The sequence below is a fragment of the Schistocerca gregaria genome, chromosome 3, assembly GCF_023897955.1.
Source record: "Schistocerca gregaria isolate iqSchGreg1 chromosome 3, iqSchGreg1.2, whole genome shotgun sequence".
In the NCBI taxonomy this organism is placed as follows: Eukaryota; Metazoa; Arthropoda; class Insecta; order Orthoptera; family Acrididae; genus Schistocerca; species Schistocerca gregaria.
In genome coordinates this window covers 380,898,804-380,920,883 of record NC_064922.1, presented here as the reverse complement: position 1 = coordinate 380,920,883, position 22,080 = coordinate 380,898,804, and the positions used below count along the sequence as shown (strand labels likewise).

Below are 22,080 nucleotides of genomic sequence, written 5' to 3'. Positions count from 1 at the left end.
GAAGTAGCCATCAATAAGGACTCAATAAATATATACAAAATTTTGTTTGTACTTCACATATTTCCACATCTGCTCTCTACACTACAACTGAGAATCATTTCTCACTGCAAGTTTAAGGTGTTTTTTAGGTGTTTTTGTTTGATATAGTAGGCACAAATTGCTTTAATGCAATGTTTTAGTGCAAATCTAAAAATAATAATGTTTTCTCTCACAAAAGGACAAGGAAAAATACAATTATTCACAGTAACATTTGAAGTGATAATAAATGGCGCTACTGTGGAGATCAGATAAGAGGGGAAAGGGAGGGGGGAGGGGGAGAAAATGCACCAGTAAATGTAAATCTTGATTTTCTTGATTATCGTGATGAAGTGAGTCTTTTCAGTTCTAGACTCATATGGCAGGTAGATCCATCTTAACTTCAATTGATCACAACAGAACATGCACTTACCTCTCATATCAGAAATGTTTCCGACATAACTTTTGATACAGTAAATATGAGGGAGTGCTGGAAAGTAATGCCTAAGATGTTTTTTACTTCTCAACAGTCAAAGACTAGTTTGTTGCTGCCATCACTGTAAAATGTTTGACTTTGTTGATGGAGCCACAACACCACCTCCGCATGCACCACCTCATCACAAACAAAGTGAAGTCTTCGAAGATGTTCTTTAAGTTTTGGAAGATTGGATGGAGCCAAGTCAGGACTGAATGGAGGATGAGTGACAACAGTGAGCCCAAGGCATTGGATTGTTGCAGATGTCGCATCGATCATGTAAGGTCTGGGCTGTCATGCTCAAGGAGAGGGTGCTCCAGGTGTGGATGAACTTCTCATTATGGGCATGCTACAATTTGGAGCGCTCTAGAGACAGAGGGTTACAGCTTACGTCTGTAAAGTGGGAAAGTCAACTGAGTAATATGCATCATATTTAACACCTTAACTGATACTAAGAACAGAATAAAAGATTTGGAGGCATTACTTTGCACCACACTCTCATACCCTCAACAACACCCCATCTGCCATGCCTTTCATCAAAGTTTTAATTTAGAGTCTCTCACAATAACGATATAACACAGATACACTCCTTTTTGTTCCCATAATAACTTTTCCTTAACCAGCTGCAGATGTTCAAAAATTGGACTATTTTCTAGTTCTAACAACAATTCTTGAAGCATATGTACATAATTTACAGAACTGACAACACTATTAAAAAAAGTTTGATTCACCCACTGCTGAAAATGCCTGCTAATACACTCAAACCATGCGAGTTTAAGGCTGTCCCCATCGCCACATGTGGATCTGCAAATCCCAGCAGACACAGCTGTGACTGCTCACTCTGCCATTCACACTAACAATAGCTTAATCACTCTAAATAATGCTTTTGTAAAATATACAAATGGAATGACGCAATTTCAGAAACTTGACTGGTCTCATACAGATATGATTTTATGTATATAGACTGAAGCAGCGAGTGAAAATTTCTACCAAGGCCAGGAATTGAAAACGGGTCTTCTACTTATGAAGTATGTGTGTTAACCATCAAACCACCTTGGCACACCTGTTCACACAACTGCATGGATTACCCTGGCTTGCCTACCTCTTCGATCCACATTCTAACTGCTGCACCAGTCTACTTTAAATCTCCCCTTACACATGAACAGAATGGCTGAGGTTCTCCACGTTCTGGAATAGCACCTCAGTAAGTAAGAGACCTAGGTCCCGTTCCCAGCCTTGGTACAAATTTTCACTCACCACCTCAGTCTATATAAACAAAATCATATTATTATGAGACCAGTAAACTCTCTGAAATTGTGTCATTTCATCTGTATGTTTGATGCTGGAGGTGGTATTCCAGAAAATGGAGAGCCTTAGCAATTCTGTTTGAGTGTAAAGTGGAATTTAAAGTAGACTGGGGCAGCAGTAAGAATTTGGATCAAGGAGGGAGACATGCCAGGGTAATCCATGCAGTTGTGTGAACTGGTGTGCCAAGGTGGCCTTGTGGCAAAAGCACCTGCCAAGTAAGCAGCAGACCCGGGTTTGATTCCTGGCCTTGGCACAACTTTTCACTTGCCACTTCAGTCATATACGAGGGTTGGAACTTAAATAGTGCAACTATTTATTTACAGGTCGTACAAAATAGGTACGTGTTTCAGAGTTTTACTGACCTTGAAAGTAGTCACCAGCATTGTGTATAACCCATTGCCAGCGATGTGGAAGTCGTAGAAAACTCTTTGCAGTGTCAGTTGTGTTGACAGTTCAAGCGGCGCAGTCTATTGCCGGACGAATTTGTAGCCATTCTGAAGCGAATGCTGTGAAGTATTTACTTCAGTTTAGAAATAGAGTTGAACTTACGAGGGCTTAAGTCAGGGAAGTGGAGTAGATGGTATAGCATGTAGCAGCCCCATCAGTCAAGTAAATCAGTAACAGCTTGCACTGTACGTGATTGAGCATTGCCCTGCAAAATGATGGTCAGGTCCTGCAGAAAGTGTCGTCACTTCTGTCTCTATGCTGTTCATTTTTGGAACACAACCTACAACCAGCTTGGATACAGAAGTGATGACACTTTCTGCAGGACCTAACCATCATTTTGCAAGACAATGCTCAATCACGTACAGTGCAAGCTGTTACTAATTTGTATGATTGATGGCATTGCTAAGTGCTATACCACCTACTGCACTCCCCTAACTTAAGCCCTTGTAAGTTGTTCAACTCAATTTCTAAACTGAAGGAAACACTTCACGGCATTCGCTTCAGAACTGCTACAAATTCGTCGGGCAACAGACCGCGCCGCTCGAACTGCCAACACAACTGGCACTTCTAAGAGTATCCTATGACTTCCACATCGCTGACAAGAGGTTATACACAATGCTGGTGACTACTTTGAAGCCCAATAAAACTTTGAGAGACTTATCTATTTTGTACGAGCTCTAAATAAATAGTTATCACTATTAAAGTTCCAACCTTGTACACAAAATCACTTTTCTATAACTTGGGATCACCTTCTTGTCAGATTTTGTACAACTTTAAGAATTGCCTGTCCAATCATCTTCATTTACGACTTTAAGTAAAGTAGGCCTATATGGTCTCACTTTCAGCATTCTCTGAATCTATGTAGGCTTGCTCTTGCTATTCCATTCTGCAGTAACAGACTTTGGCCTATCTGAACAAAGAAGCTCCACTACAAATGTAGTCTTCAAATCTTACATTTAATTCACAAATACCTTGTCAAGATGGAGGATGGATGTTTGGAAAAAGTCCCACAAACAAATCACAAACATCACTATAATTATGAAAAAACAAATACATGCTGCTCTGTGGTTAACTTTCTATTCACTGTTTCTTACATAACAACACAGATCATAATTTCAAATTACTAGTGTCAAGTGACTTATGGCTATTACACACTAGTCCATTTGACAACTGACTACCACTACACTAGGCAAAACAAAGTACGAGGATTACTGGTGATAACTGACTTACAGCACACCCCGCATTTGTACTTTGAAATTTCAGATTGCTTTGTTGTGACACTTACCATTTATGAGAGCTGGGACCACTTCAAGATCAATAAGAGCCTTAATATGATCTTCAGTTCCCTTTGCTAATGAACCCAAAGTTATAGTTGCTTCAATTTTTATCTGTACTGGTATAGCTGCATCAGCCAGCAGCTGCAGCAGACGTGGCACCACACCTTGGGATATTACATTTCCTTTCTGCTTGTTGCTTCCAATTACAGAATTCTTAAGACATCTAAATGAATAAATGAGCGTAGATAGAAACAAGAATTGCAATTTAAACAACCATAAAGGACATGCTGTAAAATTCGCAGAAAAGAGAAACAGGCTTACATATAAATTACATAACTAAAATAAATAATACAAAAAAAGCAGAATGTCAAAAGTGCACACAAAATAACTTGTCACTTCTCATGGGGGTGCTGTGAATGCATCTGTTTCATCCCCACTTCACAGTCACATTGCTCTTGTATGGATGCATAGAAAACAGCTTATAAAAGAAACAGATTTGTATCTCTGTTCTGCAATGGCAAAAATGACATGGAATGTTCTGTATAATCAAAGATGAAATCTTACTGATACAAATTACAGAATGACACTAATAACACTTCTACAAAATGTATTCTTCACTAAGGTTGGTACTAACCAAAGGTAAGTCAACAAGAAATGGCTTCTGCCAATTCCTCTGCTCCAAGCAACCCCCCGTAAAAATAAACACATAATTGTGTGTGCACAGCTTATGTATTTTTCTTCCTGCAGTGGAGTGAGCACTGATTTAAAACTTTCTAACAGATCAAAACAGTGTGCTAGACCACAACTCAAAGCTGGAACCTTTGTCTTTCTGTTGAATGAGTGCAGAACTGACTGAGTTCTCCAAGCATGAACCACAAACCACAAAAGGCACAGGTTTCACGTTCAACCCCTGGTCCGGCCAACAGTTCTGATCTGGCATGAAGTTTCAGGTCTAAATTTCTGTGTCGGTGTAAGAAAATTAACTGCCACATATCTAATGATGTGATGATTACCAGTCATTAAGAATTAACTGAAGATCATGACATAATTACTGAACTCCAAGAAGTTAGCTTCCATAATATACACTGCTGGACATTAAGACTACAACACTAGGAAGGATAGCAAACAACAGAATTTTGTTTAGTAAAGCAGGAAGAATACGTGATTAAATCTATAGGTGATTTGGGGGTATAGGACATGAAAAATTTAGTACACAGAGTTGACATTCCTGGCAGCAACATTGCCTCCAACATAGCTGGGCATGCTGAGACTGGAAGGTAGATACGGTTATGTCATTCCAAGATGTTTCAACTTTTGCCTCGAGTTCATACATCATAGTGGTGGTAATCAATAATGTGCCAGTCTCCCAGCAGCCCACAATCAGATGGTGAGAGATCTGGAGAGTGTGCTGACCACAACAGTCAAACACCCTCCATACTGAGGTAGTTCAGGACGGTCCAGGCAAGATGCATTCTTTTGTTGAAAGATAATTTCACAAAGACCTCAAAGATATGGAACAGCTGTCAGCCTTAACATGTCAGAAATGAATGTCTGTTGACCACATTACCAGCTATGTGAATCGGAGGTGATTGTGTTCTTTACCTAATTGTACTTCCCACAAAGTCAGCTGACATTCCTGGCAGCAACAATGCCTCCAACCTGGCTGGGCATGCTGAGATTGGAAGACAAATATGGTTATGTCATTCAAAGCTGTTTCAACTTGCGGCCACAGTTCACAAATCATTCATTTGGCAACATTCATTCTCATCAGTGATACATCCATCATGATGCTGTATCTGGAGCCAGGACTCATCTGAAAAGATGGTGTGGTGCTGCTCCTGTGTGCAGTATTGTTATCGGATGCATCAATGTCTGAACAGTGCAGCTGTGTCATGGGAAACTGCAACAATGGTCACCAACATGACAGCATGTGTATTTTATATGTTCTAGTACTGTCCGTGTTTTACCTAGAAACATACAGGACAATGGTGTTACTACAGGTTTGCTAGACACTTGTGAGTTACTGTTTTTAATGATTCTGCATCACAGTGCATATTCCCATCTGTGAGCACCATAACGTAATGACTGTCTCTGGCTGCAATTTTTAAAATACATCACAAACTTGACTGGCAGGGTTAAACAAAGTCTGTGGTACCACCTGTCTCTTTGAGCTGCGACATAAATGTTGGGTTTTGTGACGTCATGGTGGCACAATGTATTTGAAACGGATTGCGGTGCAAAGTGCGTGTTGGAGTATACAGTGGAACTCCTTACTGTGAGATGTTTATGTTTCTAAATTGTTTGTGAGTAGTGTTATTGATTCACTGGACTTCTTGAAGACTGTTCATGGGAATACACTGGAAGATTTCTGGTGGTTTGATAGCGAGTTATTTTGATGTCAGCGAATGTGGGCAATATATTAAGTTTTGGTTTTGGATTTATTGGAGTGTTGTGTTGTTTGCAGTTGGAGATTTAATTTAACTTTTTGTGTTTTGTTCATTATGGACATGACAACAAAATTCACAACTAGGTCGCTGCATACTGCAATGGGTGATAACATACTGATCATGATTAAAATCCTATAGTTATATGGTTTAACTGTTGATTATGTGAAGTTTTATGTTTGTGGAGAAGGAATGAAACTGGCCAAAGTCACTACATCTCCGAGCAGAGGCCAGTATGCATATGTGGCATTATCAGTGGGATAATGGCAGTCTATCCGGAGGTGTTCCTGGCTTGAGAAGTCTAGGTTAGTCATCTGAGAGATTGAGCTGATAATGTACCATTTTTGCAGTTTCAATATTTGTGTGCCAACTGAATTTGGCTGGTAAGTACGCTTTCAAGGTTTTACTTTTATTAATTGTTGTATACATGGAAAGTGTGTTTACGTGCATAATTGTGTTTTTTGTACATCAAAATTAGTGTTAATGAATTTTTTTTACAAATTTGTGTGTTGAGTCGTTAGTTGTTGGCAGTTATATTGGATTGTGATTGGTAGATACTGTGGAGTTTGTTTTACCTATATTGTTGAGATCAGGTTTTTGATGTTAGTTGTATGAGCGAATTTGACTTATTGATACCTTGGAATGAGTTCCAGCTATATAGGTCAAAGTTAGTGCTACGTGCCAAATTTGTCAAGATGTGTATGGTTTTGCGGTACCATGGATTTCACCTGAGCTACACATAGGTCAACTGAAATTTACGGTATTGGGTTTTGGAGCTATGTGCTGGCTCACGGTATCATGGAATTTGTTTGAGCTACAAGTCAATTGAAATTTCCTGGTATTGAGGTTTTGTTGATTGCTGTTGATTTCAGTTGCTTCATTTTTGCATCAGGTACTTGTTTTGATATATCTTTATAACCAGGATTTTCATACATTTAGTTTGTTTCCACCTAAAACCCTGTAATTCCTGTGGTTGTCCCATTACTTTCATGCTGTTTTTGTAGTTAAATTTTTTGTATTATTTGTGCCTGTTTGGGGGTTGACCGAAATGGCTGATCCCATCCGTCAGCTTTGACCCATGACGTAAGGGTGTTGTGGTGTGTGATGTCGTGACGGTGCAGAGTTTAGTTTGTAAGGTAGCATGTTTGTAGGTGTCGTTTTGATGTGATCAGTGATACTCTCTGGTGGTGTGTTTATGTGTTATGTGATGTTTTTGGTTTAGTCTGTGTGTGTGTCACGTTTATAGGTGGCATAATTGTTGTGGTCAGTGGTTCTCTCTGGTGGTGTGTTTATGGTTAGCGTGTTATGTGGCGTATGGGGTTCATTTGCAAGGTTGCATTGCACATATGTGGTATCGGTGGCGACTGCTTTCAGTGGAATATTTTTCAGTGAATTAACAATTTTGGTTTTGTTGTGTCGACATTATTGTAGTTTTTTTTCTGTTCATCATGTGTCAATTTTGGTAAATCGCTTTATGTCTTTGGTAGGTGTGGATATGACTCACTAGGTCAACAGTTTTTTGTTGTTGGCAATGATGGTGGACAGTGTGTTGTCTCTAATAAAATTTCTTCAGCTATTCGGCCTGTTGGCTGAAGTCATTAAGTGTTCAGTGTGTCGTGAAGAAATGAGGCTAGCTTAAACTTCCGGCATCTCGGATCAGGGACGGCTATATGTGGAGATGTCGTAAGGATAACAGCTCAAGGGAAGTGTTCCATTCCAATTTTGTTGTGTTTTTTAAGTTAGTGATGACTGTGGACGTGGATAGAGTTTTGGGTTTCATGATTTGGTAGTTTCTTCTGGCCTATATAGGTCAAGGGAAGTGTTCGATTTCAGTGGATATTGTTTTTAGTTGATTTTGGGAATGTTGTGGTTGTTTTATGTTATCGTTTTTGTCATTTGGTTTATTGGGGTGTGTATTTTTAGTTTGTTCCCGAAAACCCCCAGTTTCCCACACTTGTCCCGTTGGTTTCCTTAAGTTTTTTGTGGAACGTGTGTTTCTTGGTTTTTCGATGTATTTTCGTGTTTGTTGTCATGTTGTGTAATGACGTCATAGGCACCATATAGGAGACGTGGTGTATGGTCGACTCCACCATATTTGTGACGCCAGGGATCAAAGCAGACGGGTGGAATTGGACGCTTCTGTAATGTGTTATGAGTGACATCATGGTCACCATATTGTTTAAGCATGAATTAGGGATGTCCTTTATCTTAATGACATCATGGACCAAAGCTAACAGGTAGTAACGATATATTTTGCTACCCCGAATGCAGGTCAATAATCATGACATGATTCTTTTGGACAATCCAGTGTCATTTATTACTACTCACTATGATTAGGTAGCTTCCTCCTATCATTGCTTCAACTTGAAATGGAATCCTGTCACATAACTGAGACATTGCATCACATTTACATGCCTCCAAATTTTTACTAACACTGAACACTCTTAACACCAGGAGGACCAATATGTGAGTATTGTCTCACTTATCAATAGTGTCTTGACAATGTGTTCAATTGAGTAGACTGGTCTTTTTGCTCAATTTGAAGTTATACTGTATATTTACACTTCAATCTGTCGTAAACGTGGTATATTCCACAGTGTGCATCAAGGATGTTTAGTCTAGTCATATAACTGATGTGAACATTTATAAGTGAAGCACGGAACAGGCCAAAAGCGCACTTAGACATACAGATATTTCATTCAGTGCATTATTTTGTTTCTCCAACTATCAATAGTAAACCTCTTAGATGATATTATATTTGGCATTGTATATTAATGACAATTGTACAAATAATTTGTAAACACCACCTCTATAATATATTCTTGTTGACTATGCAGTACTTCTGAGCCTGCAAATAATACAAATATTTTAAAGCTTATATTTAGTAACATTGACAAACTGAATATATTTTACACATGACAAAGAAATCCTGTTTATACTACAGAAGTTGATGGCTGAGGTTGATAAGCACCCATTGAGCTGTACCAATTATTATTACACACAACTGAACAATTTTTGGAGATTTGCTATATAGAAGTTTACTGATTTTTATTCAGTGGTGAATAAGTGAACATTTATTTTAAATTAAATAATGTCAGTAGCGTGTACTATATGAATGTAGGCATACTGGAAAAAGATAAAAGCATTTCAGTCACTTAAAAAAATGCATAGCTACCAATAAACAAACAGCCAAGGATATAGCAACCATTCACGTCACAGATTTTAAACGCGCGCTAACAGATCAGATGAGAAATTTAAAAAAATATTAAAACTGCGCCTAATTTTATCAGTATTCATCCAGTTACACAGAACGGGCTTAATCGAGACTGAATGCAATGTATCTGTGCTAACTTTGAAGCTGTGAGGTGACAGCTTTGCAAATAACAATCATTACAAATATTTGGTGACAATAGCAATTTTTCTCTTTTAGTGATTGTGCTGAATGTTTCCTCCCCAACTTGTCCCAAGCGCAGCTTATTCCACACTGCATTTGCTGGCAGTCACACTATTGTTGCCAATTTCATCAGCAAAAGATCGTAAGGGATGCGTAAACTATGCCATAAATTACTTTGTTTGAAAAGAGGAGGCATTACTATGAAGCGTTAACAACATTATCGCTATGCTAGTTGGCACTACTTACACGATTGCCTGCAAACACTTCTCGGCATCACCCGAATACAACTCGTCAATATACGACCGAGAACTCTCAACATCCTGCAACCAAAAATTTTTGTGCATATTATGGACTTGCAATTCTCTGTTTACCTCTGGATGAAGGATGCATTTCTGGGGAAGAAATTTATTTACTTTCAATTCAGCAAATTTAATTATCAGTTCGGGCAGCAACAAAACTGTGCAAAAAAAGTGAGGTTAGGCTCTATAAGTGCCGGTATCAAAATGCAAAGCAAGTAGTCTTAGGCGAAAGTAAGTACCATGAATGGATGCATAGCGGTAACCATTGTAAATATTTTTGTTTCTCGTATATTGCAGTTTCATCACATTTGCTCCCTCAATAACCTAAATAACAACTGTCACCTTACATCTCAGAGATAATACGCCTGCCATAGATTTCTTTGAACCTGTTTACCGCGACCACGGCCGCCAGTATTGACTAGGAGGATTCTAACTACCTTGGCTACTAGCGTACTAATAAGTTACTTGGCTGTAGAAAAACGAGTACCAACATAGACCATTTAGTTCTTTGGTGGTCAAAATTCATAGGGAAAGTCAAGGAAATATAAACTGTAAGAATGAATAATAAAATTCCAGTAAGAGACCCCTGTTATATATATTTTAACGAAGGTTGACGCCTCTATATAATGAAGAAGCACGTAAATATATTTGATTGATACGGACTTGACAGTTGAAAAGAAACAATGTTATTTACTTACATACTAACAGACTCACTTTATGGTGGTCAAATTTGAAAACGGAAATACCAATTAAAATAAAATTTTACGATTTCAAGAAAAGGGAACTATCTTCTTAGTAAGTGCAAAGAAATAATCGTACTTTGTCAACAGAGAGAACGTAAACAAAATATTGTGCGTGTGTGTTGTCATCGAATTTTGCAGAGGACTGCGTCATTTCATTTTGGTCTCACATTTATCTTATAGTGACAGTAAGTCTTTATCTTACTCATATGTGATATGAATGTGTATGTGACATAGATTGTGCTGCTTACAAGTACGGCTATTTGCAACACATCTGTCATCGCAATGAATCGTGCCTGCGGCTGTAGCAATACACAGATTCAAATCGTATTTTATTAGCATTTCAGCAAGTACATTGACAATAACCAAAAAAATCGTTGCTTCGTATGGATACAATTGATGGAGATGACAGCACACTGTTGTTTATTCGTTGCAGTACACTTTCCCTCATGGCACAACTCTTTCAGCTGTTCATCAGTGATTTCTGAGGTTGCGTCTGTGCTCTATCTCAAATTTACGTGATTACAGAGTAGTTAATTTCATGTTCCATGAATCATTTTGCATGATAAAGCATAATGATGTGGAACGAGTCGTTTTACATTGACATTGGAAAATAATTTTTAAATATTGCCACATGCTGAACATTTCTAAGATATGTGAGCTTTATTTATTTATTTTAAATACACAGTCTTGAGTTTGTGACCTCTACCCATCACCTTTTATAATTTGTAATAATAGAAATTCTTCTATAGAAAAGGAGTAGTTGTCAAATAGAGGCTTTTTCAACGTGTTTTCAAATTTCACTTTTCTGTCTTTCAGACGTTTTATATCTTTGGTGAATGACAAAAAGATTTTATATAGCATTGTGCACCCCTTTTCATTCTAAAGATAACCTTAATGTGGAGTGATGAATGTCATTTTTCCTTGTGGTCTTGTAATTATGAACTTCATTGTTCCTTTTGAACTGTCGTGGATTATTTACAGTATACGTCATGAGAGAAAAAGTATACTGTGAAGCACTAGTTAGATGGCCTAACTCCTTAAAAAGTGTCTACAAGGTGATTGTGGATGAGCACCACTTGTTATTCTTACAGCACAGTTTTGAGCAGTGAAGACTTCCTTTCTCAAAGATGACTTAATCCACATCAATTCTGTACGAATCACACTTAAGTGAGTGGCAAAGGGTTCATCGAACCACCTTCACAATAACTCTCAGTTATTCCACTGTCGAACAGCAGGCAGAAAAAATATACACCTGTATCTTTCTGTGTGAACTCTTTGTTTTTCATTGTCTTAGTATGGTGATCATTTCTCCCTGTATAGGTTGCTGTCAACAAAATATTTTCTCCTTCGGAATAGAAAGTTGGTGATTGAAGTTTTGTGGAAAGATCTTGCATCAATGAGAGATGTCTTTGTTTTACCGATGTCCACCCCAAATTCTATATCTTGTCTGTGACACTCTCTCTCCTATTGCAAAACATACTGTCTTTCTTTCAACTTTCTCAACGTACTCCATTAACTCTATACGTACTACAACAGAGGACAGACAAGTGTAGTGCAGGCAGTACCTTTAGTAGACCTGTTGGACCTGCTAAGTGTTCTGTCAATAAAACACAGCCTTTGGTTGGCTAGCCACCCCCCCCCCCCCCCCAACATTTCTGTGCGTTCTTTTCAGTTTAATTTGTTTGTAATTGTAATTCCTGGGTACTTAGTTGAATTTACGACCTTTAGGTTTGATTGATTTATCATGCGTTTGAAGTTTAGTAAGTTTAATGGATTCCTCTTAACACTCATGTTGTTCATTATTTAGGTTCAATTGCCAGTTTTTGCTTCTTATAGATGTATTTTCTAAATCATTTTGCAGTTTGTTGTGACATTCTGATGACTTTAAGTGATAAAAGACAGTATCATCTGCAACCAAACAGACCGTTGCTTAGCTGAGCGAGGTGGCACGGTGGCTAACACACTGGACTCACATTCGGGAGGACGACGGTTCAATCCCGCATCTGGCCATCCTCATTTAGGTTTTCTGTGATTTCGCCAAATCGCTCCAGGCAAATGCTGGTTCCTTTGGAAGGGCATGGCTGACTTCCTTCCCCAGCCTTCCATAATCCGATGAGACCGATGACCTGCTCAGATTGTCTCCTAAACATCTATACAGATAAGGAACAGCAGGGGGCCTGTAATACTGCCTTGGGGAATGCCAGGAATCACTTCCGTTTTGCTTGATGCATTTCCGTCAACTGTTTCTAAACTACACTATTGGCCATTAAAATTGCTACACCACAAATATGACGTGCTACAGACACGTAATTTAGTCGACAGGAAGAAGATGCCGTGATATACAAATGATTAGCTTTTCAGAGCATTCACACAAGGCTGGCGCTGGTGGCGACACCTACAACGTGCTGACACGAGGAAAGTTTCAAACCGATTTCTCATAAACAAACAGCAGTTGACCGGCGTTGTATGGTGAAACGTTGGTATGATGCCTTGAGTAAGGATGAGAAATGCGTACCATCATGTTTCCAACTTTGATACAGGTCGGATTGTAGCCTATCGTGATTGCAGTTTATTGTATCGCGACATTGCTGCTCTCGTTGGTTGAGATCCAAAGACTATTAGCAGAATATGGAATCGGTGGCTTCAGGAGGGTAATACAGAACGCTGTGCTGGATCCCAATGGCCTCATAACACTAGCAGTCGAGATGACAGGCATCTTATCCGCATGGCTGTAATGGATCGTACAGCCACGTCTCGATCCCTGAGTCAACAGATGGGGATGTTCGCAAGACAAGAACCATCTGCACGAACAGTTTGATGATGTTTGCAGCAGCATGGACTATCAGCTTGGAGACCATGGCTGCGGTTACCCTTGACGCTGCGTCATAGACGGGAGCGCCTGCAATGGTGTACTCAGTGACGAACCTGGGTGCACGAATGGCAAAACATCATTTTTTCGGATGAATCCAGGTTCTGTTTAGAGCATCATGATGGTCGCATCCATGTTTGGCGTCATCGCGGTGAACGCACATTGGATGCATGTATTCGTCATCGCCATACTGGCGTACACCCAGCGTGATGGTATGGGGTGCCATTGGTTACACGTCTCGGTCACCTCTTGATCACATTGACAGAACTTTGAACGGTGTACGTTACATTTCAGATGTGTCACAACCCATGGCTCTGCTTTTCATTTGATACCTGCAAAACCCTACATTTCAGCAGGATAATGCACGACCGCCTGTTGCGGGGCTGTACGGGGATGTCTGGATACAGAAAATGTTCGACTGCTGTCCTGGCCAGCACATTCTCCAGATCTCTCACCAGTAGAAAACGTCTGGTCAATGGTGGCTGAGCAACTGGCTCATCACAATACACCAGTCACTACTCTAGATGAACTGTGGTATCGTGTTGAAGCTGCATGGGTTGTACCTGTACATGCCATCCAAGCTCTGTTTGACTCAATGCCCATACGTATCAAGACCGTTATTACGGTCAGAGGTGGTTGTTCTTGGTACTGATTTCTCAGGAACTATCCACCCACATTGTGTGAAAATGTAATCACATGTCAGTTCTAGTATAATATATTTGTCCAGTGAATACCCGTTTAGCATCTGCATTTCTTCTTGTTGTAGCAATTTTAATGGCCAGTAGTGTATGACCTCTCTGACAGGAAATCACAAATTCATTTGCATAACTGAGATGATATTCCATAAGCACACAATTTTTGATAACAAGCTGCTTGCAAGATACAGTGTCAAAAACCTTCTGGAAATCTAAAAACACGGAATCAATATGAAATCCCTTTCAGTAGCAATCAACACTTCTTGTGAGTAAAGAGCTAGTTGTGTTTCTCAAAAATGATGTTTTCTAAATCTGTGTTTGAACAAAACAAAAACATTGGTGTTTTTTTCCCGGTTTAAGTTCTCATCAATTTGGGCACCTAAATATTTTGAAGTTTACACCCCATTTATTATTTCCTCTCTGTCTATTATACTTATCATTGACTTGCAGGCTTCCCATTTTGTACTATGTTTATTCTGTTTGTTGTGTAACAAACATTACAATAAAATATACATGTGCCCTTTTATTCTGTTTGTTGTGTAACAAACATTACAATAAAATATACATGTGCCCTGTTCCTGTAGCATGAGTTCCATCTTCCATGAAGCATCATTGTATATGATATTGCATAGTGTATTTATGCTTACCTGCATGTACCTATTTAAAGCAGTATTCTGATGTTAACCTTCAACACTCAGTAATGAAGTATTTGATGCTTTTTACTAAAAGCCTTGATCAGACACCTTTTTCTTTCGTTTCCTTCATTATGTCATCAGTTTTTTCCCCCTCTGTGTATTAGTATATTATCTGTACAGTGATAGTGTAATGGGATTAAGAATTTTCAAACCACCAGTTTACTTCTAATATCAGTGTTCTCAAGCGTTAAATATAAAAATAACTACTTCCATAGCCCTGGGTCGTATCAGAGGCTCCATGAAATTGTTAAATTGTGGGTAAGTGTGCATATCTCAAGAGGGTTTGTACTTAGTGAAGTGTACAGTATTTATTATGGTATGAAGAATGGGTATCGAGCCAAGTACAGCATCTTGTATTTTATATATGGATCTCAAGTACAGCGAGAGACTGACTTTAACAGAGAAGACTGATCTTAACTTATGACACTAAAAATTGATAAAATTGGCTGTCCTGTTATTACTGCAGAAAAATATATTTAGCTGAGTTTATGTAATGTCATAGCATTTCATTCCACCTACATGAGTCTGGTAGGATCTCTCACTTAATTTTCGTCATGATGGCAAACTGATCAGGGCCATAGCCTGACATATACAGCCTGACATATATGTTAGATTGGAATATGCCTATATAGATATATCTATATATGTCTGGATGATACACAGATCTGGCCTTGTAACATCAAGCAAAACGACCTTCCTGTGCTGGTACTGCCAACGGCTGAAAGCAAGGGGGAACTACAGCCATAATTTTTCCCCAGGGGATGAAGCTTTATTATTATATGATTAAATAATGATGGTGTACTCTTGGGCCAATTATTCCAGAGGTAAAATAATCCCCCATTTGGGGTCGACAGAAGCGTCCGATCCCACGCGTCGACTTTGACCCGTGACGTAAGGGTGTTGTCATATGTGACGTCATGACGGCGGGGAGTTTCGTTTGTGAGTGTGGCGTGTTGTGGTTTGTTGTGCTCTCCCGTTGTATGTTCAGGGTTTTCGTTTGTGTGGTATTATGGGGTCAGTTTGCTTTTGCTTATTATCCAGAATTGTTAGTGTCGGCTGTGTTTGTAGTGGAATTTGTTTCAGTGAGTTAACGATTTTATGTGAACGTTAATATAGTGTTGTTCACTGTACGTCGTGTGGTAATTTTAGTAAAATTAATCGGTTGTTGTTTTTGTTCAGGGATGGATTTGACGGATAAAATTAAGTGTGCACGTCAAGGGAAGTGTTCGATCCCAATGTGTGGCTGTGTATGTTGGTATTGGTATCGGGAGATATTTTTGAGCTATATAGGCCAAGGGAAGTGTTTGATCCTAATGTATGGGATCGGAAGCTGCTGTTGAGCTATATAGGTCAAGGGAAGTGTCCGATTCCAGGTGATATTGTGTTTAGTGGTATTTGGGGAGTTTTGTGATGTTGGTTATTTTTGTCGTTTTGTGTGGTTTTGTATGGGGGTGGGTGTCTAAATTTGTTTATATTTAGTTTGCTCCCACCCAAAATCACTCCATTTCCCATGCTTGTCCCGTTAATGTCATTAGGTTTTTATGTAAAGTGTGTGTGTTTGTTTTTCAATGTATTTTCGTCCTCATAATGTGTACCTAACGACTTTATATCCGCCATATTGGAATCGTGGTTTATTGTCGTTTCCGCCATATTTGTGACGTCATGGGTCAAAGCAGACGGGTGGGATCGGATGCTTCCGTATTTCCCCCATTTGGATCTCCGGCCAGGGACTACTCAGGAGGACATCATTATCAGGAGAAACAAAACTGGAGTTCTAAGGATCAGAGCATGGAATGTCAGATCCCTCAATCAGGCAGGTAGGTTAGAAAATTTAAAAAGGGAAATAGGCAGGTTAAAGTTAGATATAGTGGGAATTAGTGAAGTTTGGTGGCCTGAGGAACAAGATTCCTGGTCAGGTGAATCTAGGGGTATAAATACAAAATCAAATAAGGGTGATGCAGGAGTTGGTTTGATAATGAATAAAACAATGGGAGCACAGATAAGCTACTACGAACAGCATAGTGAACCCATTATTATGGCCAAGACATACACAAAGCCCACACCTATCACAGCAGTACAAGTTTATATGCCAACTAGCTCTGCAGATGATGAAGAGATTGAAGAAATGTATGATGCAATAAAAGAAATTGTTCAGATAGTTAATGGCGATGAAAATTTAATAGTCATGGGGAACTGGAATTCGATTATAGGAAAAGGAAGAGAAGGAGAAGTACTAGGTGATATGGCTGGTGGTAAGAAATGAAAAGCGAAGCTGCCTGGTAGAATTTTGCACAGAGCATAACTTAATCATAGCTGATACTTAGTTTTAGAATCATGAAAGAAGGTTGTATACATAGAAGAGGCCTGGAGACATTGGTACGCTTCAGACAGATTATATAATGGTAAGGCAGAGATTTAGGCACCAGGTTTTAAATTGTAAAACATTTCCATGGACAGATGTGGACTGTGACCACAATTTATTGGTTATGAACTGTAGATTAAAACTGAAGAAACTGCAAAAAGGTGAGAATTTAAGGAGGTGGGACGTGGATGAATTGGAAGAACCAGATGTTGTGAAGAGTTTCAGAGAGAGCGTTAGAGAAAAATGAACAAGAATAGGGAAACGAAATACAGTAGAAGAAGAAAGGATACCTGTGAGAGATGAAATTGTGATTGCAGCAGAGGATCAAGAAGGTAAAAAGACGAGGGATAGTGGAAATCCTTGGGTGACAGAAGAGATATTGAATTTAACTGATGAAACGAGAAAATATAAAAATGCAGTAAATGAAGTTGTTGGAAAGGAATACAAATGTCTCAAAAATGAGATAGACAGGAAGTGCAGAATGGCTAACATAGATGGTCAGAGGACAAATGTAAGGACATAGAAGCACATATCACTAGTGTTAAGATAGATATTACCCACAGGAAAATTAAAGAGACCTTTGGAGAAAAGAGAACAACCTGTATGAATATTAAGAGCTAAAATGAAAAACCCGTCCTAAGCAAAGAAGGGAAAACGGAAAGGTTGAAGGAGTATATAGAGAGTCTGTACAAGGGTGATGTACTTGAGGGCAATATTATGGGAATGGAAGAGGACTTAGATGAAATGGGAGATATGATACTGCATGAAGCATTTGATAGAGCACTGAAAGACTTAAGTCAAAACAAGGCCCTGGGAGTAGACAACATTCCATTAGAACTGCTGATAGCCTTGGGAGAGCCTGTCATGACAATACTCTTCCATCTGATGAGCAAGATGTATGAGAAAGGCAAAATTCTCTCATACTTCACACACCGTCAGGTGGCTTGCGGAGTATGGATGTAGATGTAGATGTAGAAGGATATAATAATTTCAATCCCAAAGATAGCAGGTGTCAATAAATCCGAAAATAACTGAACTATCAGTTTAATAAGTCACAGTTGCTAAATACTAACATGAATTCTTTACAGACGAATGGAAACTTGTAGGAGCTGAACTTGGTGAAGATCAGTTTGGATTCCGTACAAATGTTGGAACATGCGAGGCAATACTGACCCTACAACTTATCTTAGAAGATAGCTTAAAGAAAGGCAAACCTATGTTTCTAGCATTTGTAGTCTTAGAGAAAGCTTTTGGCAATGTTGACTGGAATACTCTCTTTCAAATTCTAAAGGTGGCAAGGGTAAAATGCATGGAGCGAAAGATTATTTGCAGTTTGTACAGAAACCAGATGGCAGTTCTAAGAGTCGAGGGGCATGAAAGGGAAGCAGTGTTTGAGAAGGGAGTGAGACAGGGTTGTAGCCTACCCCCCATGTTATTCAATCTGTATATTGAACAAGCAGTAAAGGAAACAAAAGAAGAATTTTGAGTAAGAATTAAAATCCAGGGAGAAGAAACAAAAACTTTGAGGTTTGCCAGCGATATTGTAATTCTGTTGAAGATATCAAAAGACCGGGAAGTGCAGCTGAACAGAATGGACAGTGTCTTGAAAGGAAGATATAAGATGAACATCCACAAAAGCAAAATTAGGATAATGGAATGTAGTCAAATTAAATCAGGTGATGCTGTGGGTATTAGATTCGGAAATAAGACACTTAAAGTAGTAAATGTGGTTTGCCATGTGGGAATAACTGACGATGGTTGAAGTAGAGAGGATATAAAATGTAGACTGACTATAGCAAGGAATGTGTTTCTGAAGAAGAGAAATTTGTTAACATCGAGTATAGATGCAAGTGTCAGGAAGTTTTTTTCTGAAAGTATTTGTATGGAGTGTAGCCATGTATGGAAGTGAAACATAGACGATAAATAGTTGAGACAAGAAGAGAATAGAAGCTTTCAGAATGTGGTGCTGCAGAAGAATGCTGAAGATTAGATTGGTAGATAACATAAGTAATGAGGAGGTACTGAATAGAATTGGCTAAATAAGAATTTGTGGCACAATTTGAATTGAAGAAACGATTTGTTGACAGGACACACTCTGAATCACCAAAAGATCACCAATTTAGTACTGGAGAGAAGCGTGGAGGGTAAAAATCATAGAGGGAGACCCAGAGATGAATACACGTAGCAGATTCAGAAGAATGTAGGTTGCAGTAGTTATTCAGAGATGAAGAGGCTTGCACAGGATAGAGTAGCATGGTGCGTCAAACCAGTCTCTGGACTAAAGACCATAACATCACAGATATATACATGTCACATTAGTGAGTTATGGATGCTAATGCTATTAGATTCATGTAAATTTAAAGGAAATTTTATTTTCTCTGAAGCAGTAGTGTGAACAGCTCTCTCTTTTACCAACAGTTTGATTACATTCCATGCTTTATAGCAGGTGGTATAACTATAAATGAGATTCTTAGGAATCAAATGGTATTTTAAGAAGTTGGGAAGATTCATGTCACCTATGGTATAAAGTACTGATAACATCCATCTTATAAAGATTACTTTGTTATACTGGCTGTAACTAAATTCCCATTACATACTTCGAGTACTTGTAATGGGGACTAAGATAGTTCAGTTAGGCATAAGACCTCATGTTGAGAAATGTACCATTTTTCTGCTACATGCAAAATACCGCACCCCAACACATATTGCTCTCTGATTCCTGCTGCTCGTCGTATGGGTTACAAGTATGGCTTGATGTGACAGCTGCTGATGTCAATACACATACATTACCTCCATACCATGTTCCGGTACACACGATCATGAGTCCCTGGTCCACTAGCATCCACCATAGCCATAACCCTCACCTGTAGGCCTTCCTCAGATGCCACAGCGTCCTCTTAAATCAAGCATTCCATGTGACTCCACAGGTAGTAGTAGTCTTGTGAATTCATTTCAGGAGAATGTTCAAGGCAAACAAATGCACCTCCATGACCTATCTATTGCTGCCCAAATAACTGGTACAGATGATCACAGACCATATGTGAAAAATGAGGTGGTGCATCATTGTGATGAAACCAAGTGTTTTGATGCACGTGCAGTGGTACACATTCCAAGAGACCATAAGGGATCACGTGTACACAACCCCTGTGAGATGTAGTGGCATTATAATGGCCCAGTCACAAGTCCATGCGGGAACTCTGCCTAAATGTTCAGACTGTATTGCTCCTGTACAGAATGCAGGTTTTCATCAGCCCAAACATGACTGTTGTGGGAATTGAGAAAACATTCCTTGATGAATTATGTTTCATCTGTGTAAGGGATCTGCCGTGGGAAGCTGAGCTCATTCACACAGTGGTGCAAGAACCACCTGCAGAAGTAGGCTTTTGGTGCAAAGTCCTGTAGTTGCATTGCCTGTACCTTTGGTGGGGGGGGGGGGGGGGGGGGGGGAGTGTGGGTCAGTTGCTGCTCATGCCGAACACCCAAGACAGTCTGGTGATACACAATGTACCTGCTATGTTTCCTGTATTCGTCATCACATCCGCTTCCACTGTATGGAGCATAGCATCTTCAAACTCTGGTATGTGGCACCACCATGGAGCACTGCAGTCAGCCCTACTGGCGATTAATGTACCCATCTCCAAGGCCCACTGGCATACCATAGCAAAGAGGGACTGTGAAGTTGCCTGGCAGTGTGGAAAACGCTCTGCATACAACTTATGAACAACATTGCTATTGCATCGAGCTTCACCGTACAGTAACATCATGTCGGCATATTCTGCAAAAGTGTAGTTCACCAGGGTCAACAGCAACACACTAATAATGAAACATACACACAGCTTGGATCCTGTACTGTAGTAAATGCTTACTGCAGTACAATGGTATGGTACTAACAAAGACCACAAGCAGGTACAACCCTCTCTGGGAAAAACACAACCTCAACCGCATGCCATGTGAACAAACCTGTAATGGGCATGGGACATCAGATAATTGGTGAATGACGTACCTAATATCTTAGTCATGGTTCCAGAAATGTGGGAGACTGCCAGGTGTGTTGTGGTATTTTGTGTGTGGTGGCAAAATGGTACAGTTCTAGATCTGCGTTCCTATGCTAAACTTTTAAGTTATGGTTGCCACTACAAGTCCTCAGTGCCTGTAAAGGGAGGTAGAGTGCCTGTTCTGAGTTTCCTGTTCTGAGTTTTGAGTCAAGTGGTGGTGGTGTCTCATCTAATCCAGTAGATGACCTGACAGTCGTTGTTATCTCGCCAATCTGTGGAAATTAACTAATAGTGATCTGAAAATCATGCATACTCAAATACAGTGGGTTACATATTTAAAACTACATTTATGGAAATTGGAAGGAATTACAGAAAGTTGTGATTCCACCCATCTGCCTTGACCAATGACACCATCAAGATATCAGACACCCCTATTGCAAGTACATACATTATGACGATCATGACACCACACATTACACCTGTGAACAATCTTGAATAACATATGAAATATGTATCTCTATATTTATAAAATGAAACAATGGCACAACAGTAAGAAGTAGAGGGTTAGAAGTGGTGACAGATTACTTGTACACTTTAATATCCCCACCAGCAGACGACATAATGAAGGCAGACAGGCTGGTATGGGTAGCACAGCAGAATAGTATGGAAACCTGCCATGGACAGTACACATGACACATAGTATGGACGGACCCGCATAGTGTGTCACAGACTCATATCCCATTCTGCAGCAGGCAGAGTTGTTGGCAACTCAGAGCAGGTGGGAAAGGGGGGGGGGGGGCAATGTTTTTCCCACATTGACTTGTGTGATGATTGCCTCCAGTTGCCGTTGGCTTTGGTTTCTCATTCTTTTCGGGTCATGAATACCCTCTTTCGGCTTTATTAGTTTAACCGCTTGCCTTTCGGAATCTCATCTGCACCAGGCATTTACCAACAGTATTTGGAGCAGTTGTTTCAGGACATTTTATGTTGCATCATTTACCATGATGACATCTGGGTCAAGGGCTGTACTTAGGAGGAGCATTTACGAAATCTTCAGTCAGT

At 39.5% G+C, this 22,080-nt stretch overlaps 2 protein-coding genes across 3 annotated transcripts in view; one reads left to right on the top strand and one right to left on the bottom strand.

The window, feature by feature from the left end:
- The window catches only part of LOC126355010 (armadillo repeat-containing protein 8-like), a 140,717-nt gene extending 130,577 nt beyond the window's left edge, over positions 1–10,140 (bottom strand). Inside the window, exons 1-3 of the mRNA XM_050005150.1 lie at positions 9,899–10,140; positions 9,607–9,680; positions 3,531–3,745 (exon numbers count right to left, since the gene is read on the bottom strand). Coding sequence (XP_049861107.1) covers positions 3,531–3,745; positions 9,607–9,680; positions 9,899–9,925 — 316 coding nt within the window. The 5' untranslated portion in view covers positions 9,926–10,140. The remainder of the gene's footprint in view (positions 1–3,530; positions 3,746–9,606; positions 9,681–9,898) is intronic.
- A 310-nt stretch (positions 10,141–10,450) lies between these two features.
- Positions 10,451–22,080, top strand: part of LOC126355007 (folliculin) — a 149,329-nt gene continuing 137,699 nt past the window's right edge. The window contains exon 1 of one of the 2 annotated variants that reach the window (XM_050005138.1): positions 10,451–10,587. The gene's annotated coding sequence lies outside the window, so the exon portion shown is untranslated. The remainder of the gene's footprint in view (positions 10,588–22,080) is intronic. The other variant, XM_050005141.1, reaches the window with a different exon arrangement.